This window comes from Gobius niger, assembly GCF_951799975.1.
Source record: "Gobius niger genome assembly, chromosome: 17".
Taxonomy (NCBI): domain Eukaryota; kingdom Metazoa; phylum Chordata; class Actinopteri; order Gobiiformes; family Gobiidae; genus Gobius; species Gobius niger.
In genome coordinates, this window is record NC_136868.1 from 10,915,735 (window position 1) to 10,932,873 (window position 17,139).

Sequence of the window (17,139 nt, forward strand, 5' to 3'; positions counted from 1 at the left end):
TGAATCACTAGATCAACCTCTATATTGTTGCTTAAATCATCCGCACACACAGAGCAAGTCTCCCTCTCCATAAAGTCATCGTGTGAGGATAAGAGTGGCAGCGGCACAGTGGGCGACCTGGGCGTTGCATCCCGTGTGTTTCTGTGGGAACCGCTCGGAGAGAGAGGTAGAGGCCAATCTCAGCTGATTCATCTCCTCCAGCCTCTCTCTCTACAACTCCACTGTAACACTTGAGAGCGAGCCCAGGACATTGCTACCTATACCGCCCGTCTCCGTGACAAACAAAACAATCACGAGTGCCACTACAGACAACTGCCCCCCCGGTACACGCTCCCTGCGCTCTGTGGCATCCCCTTTAAAAGATGTTTTCACTCGTTTCAATTAACATCTTGACTGTACATCGGGGCCTGCTGCGTGCACTGCGTTGCATACCTATCTCTGGGGTCTATCCATGAAGTTTGCCGTGTGTTGTGGTCGATAAAAAACACTCTCCCGTCGTAGTCTCGGGCTTCCTCCCAGCCAGCGGGCAGCGGCAGTTCCGAGCTCTCTCTGCGCTTTCCGCCGCTCAGCCACGGCATAGCGTCGGGATGGTGAGCCCCCTTCCCCCGGCTGCTGCTGCTGCTGCTGCGGCTGCTGCTGCTGCTTTTTTATCCCCCCGAAAAGTCGCTGCTCCTCTTTCACCACCGCATAACAGCTACACCCCGGCAGCGCCTCGCCTCTCCGCTCCGTGAAAAGTAACAACTCCCGTGCGTAAAGTTGCCAGCGAAGTCCGCGCGTCGGGGAAAGGTACATCCACTCTTTTTTTGGGTTACGAACTCCGAGCGCTCTCACGGTCCTCGGTCGTCCATGTTCGCCTCCTCCACCATATTTCATTCCTCCGTGTCCATATTCGGCTGCAGCGGATTTGCATAAAGAGTTGGACGTAGACGGAGCCCGCTGCCTGTCCAATCGGGAGAGTTCAGTGCGCCCCGCGTTTATTAAAACCTAATTACGCCGCTACTACAGGCTATTTGACGCTCTAGATTAAAGACCACACGTCTCTGCGAAAGTCTCAACAAAAAGGGGGCGTGAAAGGAGGAAAAAAGTTATACACTGCGGAACAGTCTCCATTCTTCATTTGTAAATCGCTTGTAAAAATCACGCCATTGTCGTTTCAAATGCCATTATAGCCAAAGAAAAGCCAGGTCAGATCAAAAGCGCAAATAAACTTAAAAAACACTCCATAAACAAAGTCTGCGTTTGCTGTTTTGTTGTTGTGTGACACCATGTCGCCACCTGCTGGGCTGATTTGAAACATAAACCTCATTCTTTTCATAGTTTTCCCCTTATTCAGGAATGTTATTGAAACATTTCCAAAATTACTTCACTCATTGAACTACACGATTGCGCATTAGCCAAGAAGTTTAAACAAAGAGGCAAAGAAGAGTCACAAGGAAATGAATAGATATGACAGGTTGACAGGATGCAAAATATAAGTTAAAACAAACAAACAAAAACAGCGGAAATAAAAAGGCTACACATTTGTAGTCTGTCATATATGGTCATGGCTAATACAAAGAAACGTGTTGATTATTCAGTACTTTATCGCCATCTTGTGGTAAATATTAAAAGTACAACAACATTGTAGAGTCGTTTTTGTTGTTGAATTTACAAGTAATCAGGGGCGGACTGGGACTGAAAAACAGCCCTGGACTCTGATCAGCCTGGCCCAAATTAGTGTAGTGGTGCACTTCCACAAATACATATTTGAACTTCTAACCACCCGCCTTAACCAAGTGCATTTTCCCCAGATCGACTTTTTTTTATTTTATTTTTTTATTGGTGTCATCAGCAAAAGAACTGGAAAGGTGGTCGTAGAAACAGAAGCAAAATCATCAATATAAATAATAAATAATAATGGTCCCAAAATTGAACCTTGTGGCACACCATACACCACGGAAATTCCTTTTAGATTCATATTTTTTTTATACTGGGCTTTACCCAAATCTAAGAGATCAACAATGTAATGCCTCATTTGAAAGCTAAGAGCTACAAAAGTGATGGAAACTTTTTTTCCACGTCATTTGTGTCATATTTTTTCATTATTTTTTCTAGCATTTTTTGTTCTGTTTTTCTCATGTTTTTGTTGCCTTTTCATTACATTTTTTGTCACTTTTTTGTTGCTTTTCTTTTTAGCTTTTAGATTTGGGTAAAGCTCGGTTGAGTCGGGACTGGTGGCCCTGGCCCTTTTGTGCTCTTCCAGAATGGACATATGGCCAGTCCGCCCCTGCAAGTAATCCCTTTAAATACTTTACTATGACATTTTATTTATCGTTAGGCACTTTCTTCACATTTAGCTCAATTTTGAATCTCTTCCTCAGTCCTATAGGTTAACATTTTCTGTAGCATTTTTTTTCTTTTTTTACTTTTACCTAAGTAACTATTTGGGTCTCTTCTTTTTCTACTTGAATAAAGGTCAACAATAGTAACGTTATTCTTACATGAGTAAATCATTTGGTTACTCTGCCCCGCTCTGGATAGACCTTCAGTTTCTTTTCTCAATCACTTTTCTGTCTCTAATGTCTCCAGTCATGAAGCCTATACCTGATTTTTTTTTTTACTTACAAACAATGAAAAAGGAACAATGTGATTTATTAATAATTTGTGGTGACACAAACTTGTTCTTAATGTTTCTAACATCCCGGTTCGTCACAGATATGAGTTTATGAGCACATTTCAAAACAACTAGATGGTCAAAGATCTGATTTTACAATATACAGTTGAAGAAAACTAATGCCTTTAAAGTGCATATGACACATTAGACACAATGTTTGCTAATATAACATAGTTCACACAATTATATATAAGATGTTGCTAAAGATTGTACCTAGTTTTCTTTAGTTTGGCCATTTTTGTGATGTTTATAGTTTCACTTCCTTATTGGACACTGACAGGAAGTGACAGAGAAAGAGGCAAAACATTTTTTTTTTAACTGTTGCTGTGCCAACCATGTTAAAAGGACTAGATGCAAGTTGTCATTTTTATACTCACTACTACCACCTCAGGTCTTACGCGTAACTGCAGTTTCTATATTAAAGGGACATTTCAGATTTTTGACATAGGGCATCATTTCCAGAGTGTTATATGTATATTTTATTATTCTTGCAGTCCTTCTATTTGAAGAGTTTAGTGGTGCTAGGCTAGTGCTAGGCTAGTGCATGTCTATGGTAATTAGTAGCTTGCTTTAAAAACAATCTGACCCAAGCACAGTGCACCTGAGGCAAATCACTTACAACACCAGACTACCCATATAAATGTCTGTGTTGACTGAATTTTTTTTTTTTAATATAACCATTTTGCATTTAAAAGATCTTATATTTGAGCAGCATCAGCTTCCTGGTTGTAAGCTACACTTGGTGGCGGAGTGATCTGCTTGGTTACCGGATCTACAGTTGGTTGTTTAAGCTGCGGCCGGCATTACTACATGTGGAATTCACAAAGGAGCTTCCTACAAATCAGATATGGCAACGTTTGGAGGACGACCCCATGATTTTGAAGAGGTTTTTCATGCAGGCTACTAGTTACCATAGACATGTGCTAGCCTAGCATTAGCCTAGCACCGCTAAACTCTTCAAATATAAGGACTGCATGAATAATAAAAATATATCTCCAGAAATCAGCACAGATACTTTTTGAGTGACAGTTCAGGATTTTAGAGGCAGTTGTGGTGAACAGGTCTGGGCTCATTCTACACATTAGACATTGCTGGAACATGTAGGGGAGGAAAATACATAGCCTAATTTTAACACTTTTAAACTCCGTCTAGGCCCTTAGTAATTTTCTGTTGAACATTTCTTCATTAAAATTGCTGCTTCTCTGAAATAAAATGATAATAATAACTTACAACTGATGTGATCAATCTAAATAAATCATATTTTCAGCAGCATTAAAACCTGTTATATGCACTTTAAGCACTGGCCAGTGTCGGATCTCCCAATGCAGTGGCGCCCTCTGCCGGCCATCACAGCACACGTCACTTTAAGCACTTGTTTCTGAAGGAGGAGGATTTCTTTCTTCCTTTTTTTTCATCTGTGCATTTCCCCCCCTGTTTGGGCCATGTCAAACACACTGCGTGCGTGTTTACGACGTCGGCAAATATTTTCACATCTTTCAGGGCTTTTGATCTACGACCTCCCACATAAAGTTCCCACAGGCTCCGTTCACAATAAGACGCACTGTTGTTTCTTTATCAGTCACACGAAGCAAAGGAAGCGCTGGAAGGAACCACTCGAAACTGACCAATCAGGACATTTCATCAGCAAACCATATTTTTCTCATCCAACATTTAATTCATGGCTCATAATGACAAGTTTATGGCACTTTGTTATTCTGAGCTGACGAGATGATACGACTATAACATGCTGTGTATTCTAATAATGTAAATGATTGGCCATTAAAGGCACTATACCTGACTGTTTTATTACATACAATGAAAGGGGAAGCCACAAATATTAAATGATGGTGCTGGTCCAACTATACTGACATTTTCTTTTCAGGGATGAGTTCATAAACAACACTTTTCACAACATTCAGGGTCACTTTCCCAGAAATGCAAGAAAACCAACCTAAATAGATGTGTTGTGGGTTTATTCCACAAATGTCCGACTTTACAATATTCTAAAGCAGAAATTTTGTTCCATTAATATATATATTTAAAAATCCGGTATAGTGCCTTGAACTCTAAATGACTGCTGAAAGAAGAGACTATACTATTATGTTGTTGTTGTTGTTGTTGTTGTTGTTGTTGCCATGGTCTAAGGGTTTACAGATTTTGTACATGGTAGGAGAAAAGAGGAAAAAATACTTGTTGTTTGAATGTGCTGCCCTAAATACTTGCATTCTTTGGTGTTTGCTAATCTCTACATATCTAGTCCTCATTTATTTTTATTACATATTCCTTTGCGAGAGTGTCAGGAGTTGATAAGCAGTGTCAGCTTTTGACTTCATTCATTCATGATTTTTTTTCCTTCAATTAATTTTATTTTGATTCGTTTTTGTGTCCTCATTAATGTATCTCTTATCTCTCTTATTCAAACAGTAGGCTGGTAGAGGAAAGTATTGTTTGTTTGTACAGTACAGGGTGAAAGGCTGTGAAAAGTGCAGAGAGACATTCAGCAAATGGTCGCTGTTCCGCCATATGTGCAGCAGCCTTTCTCATCAAGCAATTAACTGAATGTAAAGTCGTATTTCTTTTCCTTGCTTCATATTGTGCCACACTTTGGAAATCGTTCAGTTGTATTAAATGTCTCACAGAAAAGCAGCAGCTCAAGTATTTCGTCTGTGTCTGATGACGTGCGCTGTGGCTGGCTGTGGTGGGAAAAGCATTTGACATAGATCTTGTCTGGACTCGGGTCGTGTCGTGCCTCTGCCCCTGCTGCCCATTGTTGGCGCAGCGTCCCGGGACAGCAGGACCTTAAAAGGGGGCCGGGTTTCTCTGCCGCTCTGCTGGTCCTCTCTCCTCTCTGGTGCAGAAGATGAGTGCCTCTCCGAGTGTTCCTTCGCTCAGCAGCCTGTAAACGCTTACAGTCAGGCTGCATTTTCAGGTTTTGCGAACAACCAACTGCAGCTTGCTCCCCCCCTTTGTCCTGTTCGGTTCGTCCCGGGACATTCTCCAAAGCCTCACAACAACTTTGAGACTTTTCTACACCCACAATGGACACATGTACTTGTGCTATGGAGCTACTGGGGATGCTGATATTCATCGGAGCCTGGCTTTGCACTTTGGTGACCACTATCCTCCCGCAGTGGCTCACCATGTCCACCGCCCTGCTGCCCGTCGAGAGCTACGATTTGGGGCTCTGGGAGACCTGCGTCGTACAGGACGTGGGGGGCATGGAGTGCAGAGCCTACGACAGCCTTTTGGGACTATCCCGTGACCTGAAGATGGCCCGTATGTTCATGTGCTCGTCGCTGGGCGTTGGTTTGCTCGGGATACTGACCTCGGTACCTGGACTTTACGTCATCAACACGTGCAAGGACCAGGAGGAGGTTCGGACCAAGCGGGCGATGACTGTGATCGGAGGGGTGCTCGGGATAGTCGCCGGGGTGCTGTGCCTCATACCTGTCTGCTACATGGCGCACTTGGCCGTCGTTCACTTCTTCGACGATCAGGTGCCGGACGTGGTGCCCCGGTGGGAGTTCGGAGAGGCTCTGTACTGTGGATGGGTGGGGGGGTTCCTGCTCATCGCGGCCGGGTTAGTGCTAATCTTTTCGGGGTCGTGCTCCCAAGAGGAGCCCCAAAGCGCGGTGCAGCGGAGGTACAACTTCATGAACTCTGGTGTTGCCTACAGGAAGAGGCAGGAATATGTTTGAGCTTTAAAGATGAAACGTTATCAGGCAATCAAATAGAAATTAATGTACAGGTAAGCCCAGATGTGGTGGGCAGTGCGCTGGCTTTGCACAACAGGTCACGCACAAGGCGGGATCAACCTATGGAAATGTACAGATCATTGTCAACATGTGGGGGATCTTCGATAAGGGATCTTTCTGAACACTAGTGAAACCAGAGACCTGTGCAGTAAAGAGTTAAGCACTAAATCAAAGTGGGAATGTGTGAAAATGTGTCAACAATTTAAAGGCAAATGTTCAGCTGCGATAGACAGAAAATGCATTTGACTAAAGGAGAAAAGGTTGGGGCAGTGTGAGGGGACAGACCTTATAACTTATACTAAAGACTGTCACATTTTGTGTTTGTGTTTGGGGGTAGAAAACCCCACATTGTGATGCCATCAGGGCTGGGTGCCATTAAACAACACCAGTGTGGTATCGAAGAAAAATAAAGTTTAGGTATTACTGGTATCGAAATAATAAAAGTATCGAAAGCAGCTACCAAATTATTTTTTTTAAATATTTCTTTAACCTCTTAATCATGCACATTTTCTCCATTTCAGTTTCTGTGTGGAGTTTGCATGTTCTCCCCGTGTCTGCGCAGGTTAGTGGTAAAAAACATGTGCAATAGGTTAATCCTCCAGGTGTTTCTGACCTCCAGCCTGGCTCCACATCATGGAGACGGGTCCCAGAGCGCCGGCCCACGCTGGCAGCTCACTGCTCCTGCAGGGCGCCCAGCGACACTGAGGATGGGTCAAACGCAGAGAATGAATTTCTCTACAGAGATTAATAAAGTATAATTTAAATTGCCTTAACTTTACCCAAATCTAAAAGCTTCTCGACAGGAGCCTATAGGCCAAAGCTCATTTGAAAGCCCTAAACACAGATCATGAACAGCGTTTTTGTCATGTGTTTGTCTCTTTATGTTGTGTTTTCATCTCTTTTTTGCCTGGTTTGTTTTCTTTTTTTTTTGTCGTGTTTTTGTTGTTTTTTCTGCACGTTTTTCTTGCTCTTTTTGCCACCTTTTTTTTTGCATTTTTACTTTTTTATTGTGTTTTTGTCTCTCTTTTGTCGCGATTTTGACGCTTTGTTCAAGAAGCTTTTAGATTTGGGTCAAGCTGAACTGGAAAAAATGTGCTCGGTTCAGGCGGGGGGTAGGAAGTTAGACCAAGTTTTGATGCTGCTGATAAATGTTACAAATTTAAAATGGTCTTTTATGGAATAAATCAACATTATTGTTCCGCTAACTGGTTATATTTTAGTAAAGGTATCGAAAAGGTGTCGTTGAAGTATCTGTATTGTAAACCAAGTATCATTAAAGTACCGGTATTGGGAAAAAATGTACATACCCAGCCCTAAGTACCATCCATGTGTTTCACTGTCCCCAAAACACACACAAGGAGCAGCAATATTACAACAATCAAACATAGAAAGCAGTCAAATATTGTACATCGCATGCAAGGAGTAGCCTATAGATATGTTGTTATGTGAATCAAACTCTTTATGCTATTCTATTTGGGTTTACCTGTACAATCTAGGTTCAAATTATGCAAAATGAAAGACAATGGAAATCATAGATTTACAGCAACACCAACAATAAACCGTGGACCATCTTCACAATGACACAAAGATTCAGCTGTGCCGCCGTCGTCTATGCAATGTATCGCAATGTAATGTTAAGCTAATGTTTTTTCTATGCTGTGATTATAAGTTATTTTAAAGGAATGATTGTGTTCTGTGAAGTTCATGTGCAAATTTACAGTTGACATAAAAAGAAAATAATCTATATCTGTCAGTCATCCGCTTGATTTTTCCATTATTCAACCATCCATACTTAATTAACTATTTATACAGTAGGACGAGTAATATCCTGTATTCAGTCTTATTTCCAAAACACACAGGAAAGCAGTCTGTAAGTCTAATGACCACGTCAGATTATCCACTGTGCCATATGTGTCTTTTGGAAAGGGATGCATTTAATAATCTGTAACTGTAATGCAAAACGCAAAAATGCTTAATATTAATCATCATTATCACTGACTTGTATGTACTTGATCTCAACTGATTTTTACGGTAGAAATCTTGAGAAAATTCAAGGGCAAAAGGCCTACAATTGTCACTGTTTCATTACCCAAAATGCCATTGGCTACTTTACTTTATTTGTTTATTTGGAGAGGAAAGTGCATCAATGAACACTCTTTACTTTGTGTAACTGTGCAGGATTTAGGACATTTGGAAAGGGCTTAAAAGTGACAAAAGCCTCTCACTAGATTCTCCTGATCATGTTCACTACCTGTGCACTTGATCTCAATCTTACAGTAGAAACCCAGACAGTTCAGTTTGAATGTTGCGTCACATATCTTTGTTGTTGGCAATGAGAAAGATAACCTCATTAAAGGTACATTATGAAGCTTTTTATGAGGGAAAAAAAGGTGGCATTTGTTCGTATCTGACCTTGTGACCCTGGGGCTGTATGAGTGGTCAGCCTTTACTTTTCATCACAGTGATCTCTATGATGCTCCAGGATCAATTGTTTGGAAGGTTTTCACTGCTGCTTTCACTGCCAGAAAACCTGCAAAACCATTGATCCTGGAGCATCATAGAGATCACTGTGATGGAAAGTAAAGACACCAGGCTGACTCGTACAGCCGCAGGGTCACTAGGTCAAATACACACAAATAACAACTTTTTCATAATACACCTTTACCTAACTTTTTACTGTGGAACAGAGCTGGCTGTAATAAGGCTCGAAACATACATGTGGTTGAATGTTTCACTATTTGAAAGTAGTTCAAGTCCAAGGGCTTTGAATTTCAAGTTCTTCCAAGTCTTTGTGGCCTTGGTGAATGCCTTCAGATTATTATAACTTTTATCTTCTTACATTTTGTTCTTACTGTTTTGTTTCTAACACGTCTTTGCACTGAAGCCTTGGTGTTGTAAGTGTGAGTTAGGCCGTGCCTATAATAAATTGTTTAGATGGTTTATTTTTTAAGGTCATGTCCAGTGTGACTTGCATGCATCAGCATCAGCCCCTGAATGCAACTGCTGTATCTGTGAATGTGTAATACTTCCTGTGTTATGTCAGAGGTGAGACCTCGCCACATGTGGCTAATCGCCTGTTGATAATTACATAATGTGATGTCCATCACCTCTGCCCGTCAGTCGACAGCCCTTAGCGGGGCACAGCCTCACAAACAGCCGCTGGCTGGTCCTCTGCAGCAGGTGAGTGCTGACCGCTGATGGAAAATGGTCTTGAGCCTAATTCCTGCAGATTTGCCGGTGGCTCGCTGCGCTAATCTGTGTTTAATGAACGCTTTAATGGGCGCGTGCACCGTGAAGAATGCGGTACATTGGCCTCCCGCGTGTCTCCCGCTTTGACATCAACAAATGTGCAGTTCAGAGGTCACAGTGCACTTCTCCAAATGTCTGTGCCTCTGTGACTTATGCAGAGAGAGATAATGCACTAATGATGAAGCTGCTTTTACTGTAACTTACCTACATTTCAAGCCTGCCGTAAAGTGTGTCTTTGACACTAAAGGAAACCAATGGTAGCAGTAATTGATGCAGAAGTTACATACATTTATTGTAGTTGGCTACATTAATTGGTGATACACAATACAGTATGCTACAGGTGACTATAGTTGTAAAGCAATAAAAGGCGATGGTGGGGCACGCAAACTCTACACACTTTTACACCCACAGTCGCATCATTTGCTGCTAGATGCACTTCTTCCTTCCTTGGATCACTCTTAATTTGATGGAGAAAGTACTGAAATCCTTGTGGTTCTCTGCTGAGGTAGTTTTAGAGGTAGTTTATGCTACAAGATGCTTTTTGTGACGCTGCCAGGGGCCAGTGTTCTGTTGTGATGGAGCTGAGAAACTGCAACAGAAGAAGAAAACTGTATTGTAGTCAACCGTCCCCAAAAGCTGTGGGAGTGAGAAAGTATCACAAACAAACTATTATTCACGAGTTGCCCTTAAGTTTACAGTCTGAGGAGTCTGACTGTATCGTGACCCTGAGACAGCTCAGATGGAGATAAAGATAATCCACAGTGGACTTTGAAAAGACATTAAACTCAGTGCAGCGTGAGGATTTGCAGCTTTCAGAAACCACACTTTCCCCGATAGAGAGACAGATAATATCCTCCTCACATACCACATCCAAATCCTTTTATCTGTGTTCAGGGACTATCAGTGGCTTCAAGTCCTGTTTGTGAGGTGTTTCAATCTAACCATTTATCTAAAGACATCTGCAGATATCTTGAATGATAAAGGTGATTATAGTTGTATAGCAATAAAAGGCAAGATGCACTTTTCCTTCCTTGGATTACTTGATACAATGGAGACTCGCCACTGCACATTGAACCCTCACACAAGCTGCAGCTTTGTAGCGTTGGCCCATGTCAAAAGCACTGAAATACTTGTGGTTTTAAGATAGTTTTAGACTAGTTTAATGTGCCTTGAAGGACAAACATGCAAACCCAAAACATCTGTAAACATAACCAAACTTAACCGATTGTTCTGTTTGTCTGAGTAAAACCCTTAGATAACATATCGTGCCTATGCCCCTTTACTCTGACATTTCTCCTATCTGCTGCTCCCTTATGACTGATCGAGCGGACGATGCAGTGGACCAGATTAGATAAAGTACAACCACATGAGCCTTATCTCAGAGCGGGGAGTGAACAAGAGGTCCCAGAGCAGAGGGAGAGTCCGCTCTGGAGATGGACCTTTAAAAAAAACACTAGATCCACTCTGGAATGTTTACTTTTGCTTTGTACTTGGTCCAAACACAGATGATGACGACGACGACTGCTGCATAAATCTGTGCTAATTGTTACAAACTTCCAATTAGTTCCGTGCAAGTAATTACTTACCTACTAAACAAACTAAAAATCATATTAGACTCTGCATTTGTCACCAAGTACATGTCACATTTTTAAGATGGAACAAGAGACTGGCTTGGTGCTGTCATATGTGCTGCCTATGGGGACCACAGCAGCATAGGTATTTGAAAAAAGTGCGAGCTTTGTGATTGTTGCATTTGGATTCATATTGGACGAAGTGGGTTTGAGTGTTTTGCTCAGGGACACAACACAAGTGTGAGCTCAAGTGAGACTTGAACCACAGAGGGCGAATGGACTACACAACTGTCTACCCTTTAGTGAGCATGTGATTTATGACTGTGTACTTTTCTCTACATGCTGCTCAAGGTTCCCAGGGGGCATTAAAAAGCACTAAAAGTCATTAAATGAATTGTGCCTAAATCAAGGGTTTAAATGTCAATAAAAAGCATTTAATTGGAATCAAAGTTACGGCATTGCTCAACATTTTTTACTCAAAATACCAAAATTATGAACGTATTCAGTGGCAGTTTTGGCTGAAATTGACCACAAATTTTTGCAAAAAAAATTGCCCGTTTTGTCCAACTCTTTTCCCTCTGTTTAAAGCAGTACTTTTCGTGGTCCCTTTGGGGGTAACACAAGTGTTAATGGGATGATTGGGGAGGTCTTTCATCTCCCCCTCTGGCCAGAAAACCACAATTGCAATTTAACTGCCACTGGGTCAGAGTCACCAATACACACTAATGGAATCATGAAGAAGAAGCAAATAGGCTAATGGGCAAAGCTAACTGCGGGCTAGCCCCACTTAGCCCCAGCATTTACAACCAAGTTTGAGTAAAAAAAAATCTCCATTGTGTAATTGGTTATACAATATCCCTCTCTCACTTTGTCTTTTCTGTCAGCGTAGTATTTACTCTCATGGACAATTAATGAATAAAAAACTGCAACATGCTACGACACCTGCAGTGGCGCTTATGGCCTCTAGGGGCATGAGTTACTTTGTACTTCTTTAATGAAATGTTTGCAAATTTGGCAGAAATCTGGCCTGGAGGTGGATTTGTAAAACTATCTCTGCCTTTTGTCTCAGCGGTAACACCTATCTATCTCATTCCCTCAGTGATGGTGGACCAAATCCAAGCAAAAAAAAAAAAAAACAATAACACGGGCCAAACAATTATTGATGTTCACTTGACATGTCCTGCTGAAGTATTTTTCACCTTATCCACTTCATCATCGGACTGAGTCAAAGAAAATTACAAGTGTCCATCAACTGAATAAATAGCCATGTGCCAAAAAACAAACTGACTCCAACTTGTACCCACAAGTGAAGTGTCCCAGAAGTGGTTTGGCTGCCCCCGTGCTGCGGTCAGAGCGGTCCACGGTTCATCCACTCGTGGGACTTGTGTGTTTTTGAGTGAGAGATGCTGCCGCTCTGAAGAGGGCCTTTTGTTCCAGAGCCGCTGGACGCCTCCGGAGAGGTGCACATGCCTGCTCTCGTCAGCCTCCCACAGGGTCACATGAGCAGAAAGACCCCCCGCCCCCCCCATCCCCAGTCTCCGGCTCCCTTCTCCCCGGTTCAGATTCTGCACTGGGACGGGCCCAGGTTGGGAAAATGCTGAGCAGTAAACACTCGTCGAGGATAATGTTCAGATAAAGTTTATTATGACACACCTACACACGTTCACGCTGAACTCTGGGTGATCGAATGAGTTTACAGCCGTCCAAAGACAAAACACCAACAAAAAGGATGACTCGAACAAAGCTTTAAACATGAATTATCTGCCATGGCATTTGCTTAAGCCTTAGGTAATAGACCTGAGGGCCCAATCATAACAGTTATATCATGTTTTATTCAGGCTTTTCCAACTACTATAACCTAAAATTACATATTCAACTAAATAACATCCTTTTGTTCAATGATTTTATAAAAAGTAGTTATACTAAAGGCCAGCAGAGGGTGCACTTGTTTCCTTTGAACACTAGTGACCAGGACAGAAGTGGAAAATTGTACAAAAGTTATAAAACTGACAAGGACCAGCAAACATGCTCATCAGAGTTTGGTGTCTATAGACCTTAAAACACAGAGGAGCTTCATGGAAATCTCCCTGTGATGAACTCCAGAGTGTGGGCTGGCGTTTTGAGTGCAGAATAGGGCCACAGACTGATTGGAGGATTTCTAAAACAAGTGAAACAAACACCTCACCAGGTTTTTGATGAGGGTGTATCAATAAAGCATGGATAAAACAATCAATCAAACATCAATTGAGCCAGAAATATAGGCTAGTTCAAAAATAGAGGTCACTTTTCTGGCTGGAATTGTTGGTGGTATTTTCTTATCTTGTACTTACATCAGAGGTTACATGAACCGAAAATTGTCTGTCATTTACGGAATATTTTTAGCTTTGACGGAAAATTTTGAAGGCCGTATTGGCTCTGTCTAGCAGCTTCTTCACTATTTAACACTGCATGGTTTTACATTTGGCACAGCAACTATAAAGCTTTTTAGTGCCGTGATGGATCTCACATTGGAGCTGAGAGCACATGGATTTGGATAAACACATGAAGGACCGAGCGAGAAGAGAGGGGAGAGGCGTGGTGCGCAGACGGATCGGGCAGCGATCCGGAGCAGCTTCAAAGACGCACAATTCAAACTGCTAGCCTAAATATTGCCTCTTTCGCCCACTGTTTCTCAAGCATTACGTTAATATTGAGAAAATGCAAATAATAAGCTCCACTTTACACTTGTATTAGTGTAATGTGAGTCATTGAGTAAGTCGTCCTCCTCTGAGACTTTAACGCACAAGTTTATGTTGTAAAATTCATGTTCCCTGATCTGAACAGTCATTGAACACGAAGTGTTGTTTAGGTTCCATTTATCCTGCAATCCCACTGACTTACACTTTTACATGTAAGATTAATTGGACATTTTCGTTGACAAAATAGAATTGAGATGAGATGTGAAAGGTCAGATTAGAAATTAAAAGCAACTTTTTGGGTGTACCATAGCAAGGCATTACTTGCGTCCCACAACTTAAAAGGCTTTTTTCATGTGTAATCCATAGTCTTTTTGGTAACTGGAAAACATAGAAATCCAATATCCTTTAGCAATAGTCCCAGTTCATCTGATGCCGATTGTGGTTAAAAACACAGGCCGATTATTCTTCTCCATCACGACGCCTCTTCCAAATGAAAAGATGGATTATCGTTCCCCTTGTCCCTCCAGGGACTGCGGAGTTGGTCTGATGGGGCTTTTGGAGACCTGTTTTTTAGCGTTTGCCAGACATAGCGGTAGCACAAGAAAGCCAGGCCACTTAAAAGCATTAGAATCGAGGCGAAAAGGCCCACTCCTATGGCACTGCCCACTTTTTGCCGGACAGGAGCGTCTGGGAACTGGTACTCCGGTGGAAAAGCTATTGTGCGGTTGTTGAGCACAGAGTTCATGTTCCAAGCGACCGGCAGCAAAGTGCAAACACCTGCCAACAAATATGAAGTCCCAGCAAGGAGAAAAGCAAACCTAATTTTGCTCCGATTTTCCATTGAGAAGTACGCTATTCTCATTGCGTTTGCACCGGCCATGTTCGCAAACAAGCCAAGAATCACGGCTAGCATCATCAGCACTTGCGCTAACTTGATCTCAATGGGCAAAAACGACTCGGATATACTCAGGCTCTGGCAAGACTCGATTTCGGACAGCACGTGGCTGTAGAAGCATATCCTCCAAATGCCGATCCAGGCCACGCCGGAGTTGATGACGTCCGTGTTGTCGACGTACCATATGCGCCATTCGTTGAGCCCGGTGGTTGCCAATGTGAAGATCCAAGCCAGGAACCCCGAAACGAGTGCGAGGAACTGCCAGTGGGCTGTGTCGGCTATGTACAACATCGTGTCCCGAGAGGAGGGGACTCACAACTCACATATAAGCTAATCCAGACATCTGGGGCACCCTCCGGCATCAGGCCTAGTAATGAAGAAACAAAATGTGTTACTATGGAGTTCAGGAGTCCGCCATTTTGTTGGTTCATAGACTAGCGCAAAACAGGGGAGACATGGAACAACCCTGTTTATGACCCTGTACCTAATGTTTCCCATTTTCAAACTGAATATCCCTATACCTAACTTTCCAACCATCACAATTCACTACAGCAGAGATTTTTTCATGAGTATTATACACAGCTTCTAGGGAGCAAAGCGACACAGTAATGTATACAGTAGCCTCCATTAGAGCAGTCTCTTTCAAAATGAACAGCAGAAAAATGGTTACAGCCCCTTTAACTACACATAATACTATACATCATAGTCCCATAATAAATGAAATTAATTATCTTATTATATCTCCTTTCACTTAAAAATGTATGTGGTTTTGACAAAGCAATAGCAATCCCAGTTTACCCGAGACAGTCCCAGTTTACCCGAGACAGTCCTAGTTTTGAGCCCTCTGTCCCACGCCAAAACCATTGATTTGTCCCATTTTTATACAAACTCTGCACCATGTATTCCCAATTTATTTTATTTTTTTAACCAGAGACGTAGTGACTTTTGGCAATGTGTACATTAAACACAAAGTTTCCATAGCGATTGAACCAATTGATAAGCTCAAAGGTCCCTCAATACTCATTGGTCCATTTAATTAACTTTTAACTTTTACAAGCAACAGTTTTGCTGTTCAACGTCGAGGGAGAAAATGTCACATTTTGGCTCCTCTCACAAATGTCCCAGTTTTTATTATGGAAAGTCTGGTCACCTTAGTTCTCTGTTGATAAGACGTCGAGCCTCCTGACTCCGCCTACTGGCATCGATCATTTTACCTTTTCTACACAACAGTCAAGCAATAAAAGGCATTTGAAGTCCTATGTGGTTAAAGGTTTAAATTGCACCTTATTTTGAACTAAAAGTCATGTCGTTTGCAAGAAAAGTGAACTGCTTAGTAAAAAAAAAAACAAGATCAGAGAACTCAACAACATTAAAGACTTTTCAGGCCCATTATTTCATTTTTGCACGGAAGTAGTAACATCACTTATCACTATTAAAGATTATTATTAGCTTTTTTTTTATTTAACAAGAAATCACAGCATTTCTCACCCTAACCCTATGACCAGAAGGTCCATTGAACAAGACTAAATACTAATAAATAAAGAGCCATCTGTTGCCAGTCTAGTGTAAATATTACATACCTGCTCTCCTCTTTCAGTGCGCTCAAACAGGGCAGCTTCTTCATCTTCAGTGAGAAAGACAAAGATTTCTGCAAAACAAGACAGAGATTTATGGAAAAACTCCCTCCAGGTAAATATTGTTCCACTGTTTGAGAATACAGGAGTCCTTTTGAGGCACTTACGGCAGGTGCAGTTAGTCTTCACAGAGCGGTGGTTAATGATTGTCCATTTTCCAACTTGTGAAGGGGGCTATAAAACACAGTCTTGTCATATTGTCAATCGACACGTATCATTTAAGCTGCTAACATTCATTGTTAACTCTCATAATGTGCTACTCAATATAGTGTTGGTTTCACATGACATGACAAGTGACTCAATGGGTAATAATTTTAAAAAGCGAGTTGGAAAACAGGTCGGAATTTGTTGTCAAGACGGTGCAGATGAGTAGATTTTTCCCTCAGACAATAAAAAGCCTATGAGTTAGTTTACTGTATGCAGTTTCCAGTCGTCCTTGTGAAATGATTAGATGAAATGATAGCGTGACTGTATGCGCGTTAGTCATAATATGGAAGATGTGAACTCATTTATTGAATCTTCTGAATTGCTTTAGAGGTGCCAGTGTTTGTTGTAACATTTTAAAGATCCAGGAGGGGCCAGTGAAGTTAATGAGTGACACTGAGCGAGATGCTAATCACGGATAAGAAAACACATTTTATTTAGGTGAAAACTCACAGGTTGTGCAACATCCACCGACAAACTTAGGCACTGGTGTTCGATAG

At 41.8% G+C, this 17,139-nt stretch overlaps 3 protein-coding genes across 3 annotated transcripts in view; 1 reads left to right on the forward strand and 2 right to left on the reverse strand.

The window, feature by feature from the left end:
- wwc3 (WWC family member 3) overlaps positions 1 to 1,029 on the reverse strand; it is a 61,504-nt gene extending 60,475 nt beyond the window's left edge. Inside the window, exon 1 of the mRNA XM_079574865.1 lies at positions 433 to 1,029. Within this exon, the coding sequence (XP_079430991.1) occupies positions 433 to 578 (146 nt within the window). The 5' untranslated portion in view covers positions 579 to 1,029. The remainder of the gene's footprint in view (positions 1 to 432) is intronic.
- A 4,492-nt stretch (positions 1,030 to 5,521) lies between these two features.
- cldn33b (claudin 33b) lies at positions 5,522 to 6,389 on the forward strand. The gene has a single exon (XM_079575104.1). The coding sequence runs from the start codon at positions 5,692 to 5,694 to the stop codon at positions 6,349 to 6,351; it is 660 nt and encodes a 219-aa protein (XP_079431230.1). The 5' UTR covers positions 5,522 to 5,691; the 3' UTR covers positions 6,352 to 6,389.
- A 7,989-nt stretch (positions 6,390 to 14,378) lies between these two features.
- On the reverse strand, positions 14,379 to 15,092 carry cldn34a (claudin 34a; the record flags this gene model as incomplete). The annotated part of the gene is made up of 1 exon (XM_079575665.1): positions 14,379 to 15,092. One exon carries the CDS (start codon positions 15,090 to 15,092, stop codon positions 14,379 to 14,381), a length of 714 nt encoding a protein of 237 aa, XP_079431791.1.
- Between the last annotated feature and the right edge of the window lie 2,047 nt (positions 15,093 to 17,139).

Excerpts from the sequence above, each read along its gene's own strand:
- cldn33b (XM_079575104.1), top strand. The coding sequence starts at position 5,692 with ATGGACACATGTACTTGTGCTATGGAGCTACTGGGGATGCTGATATTC.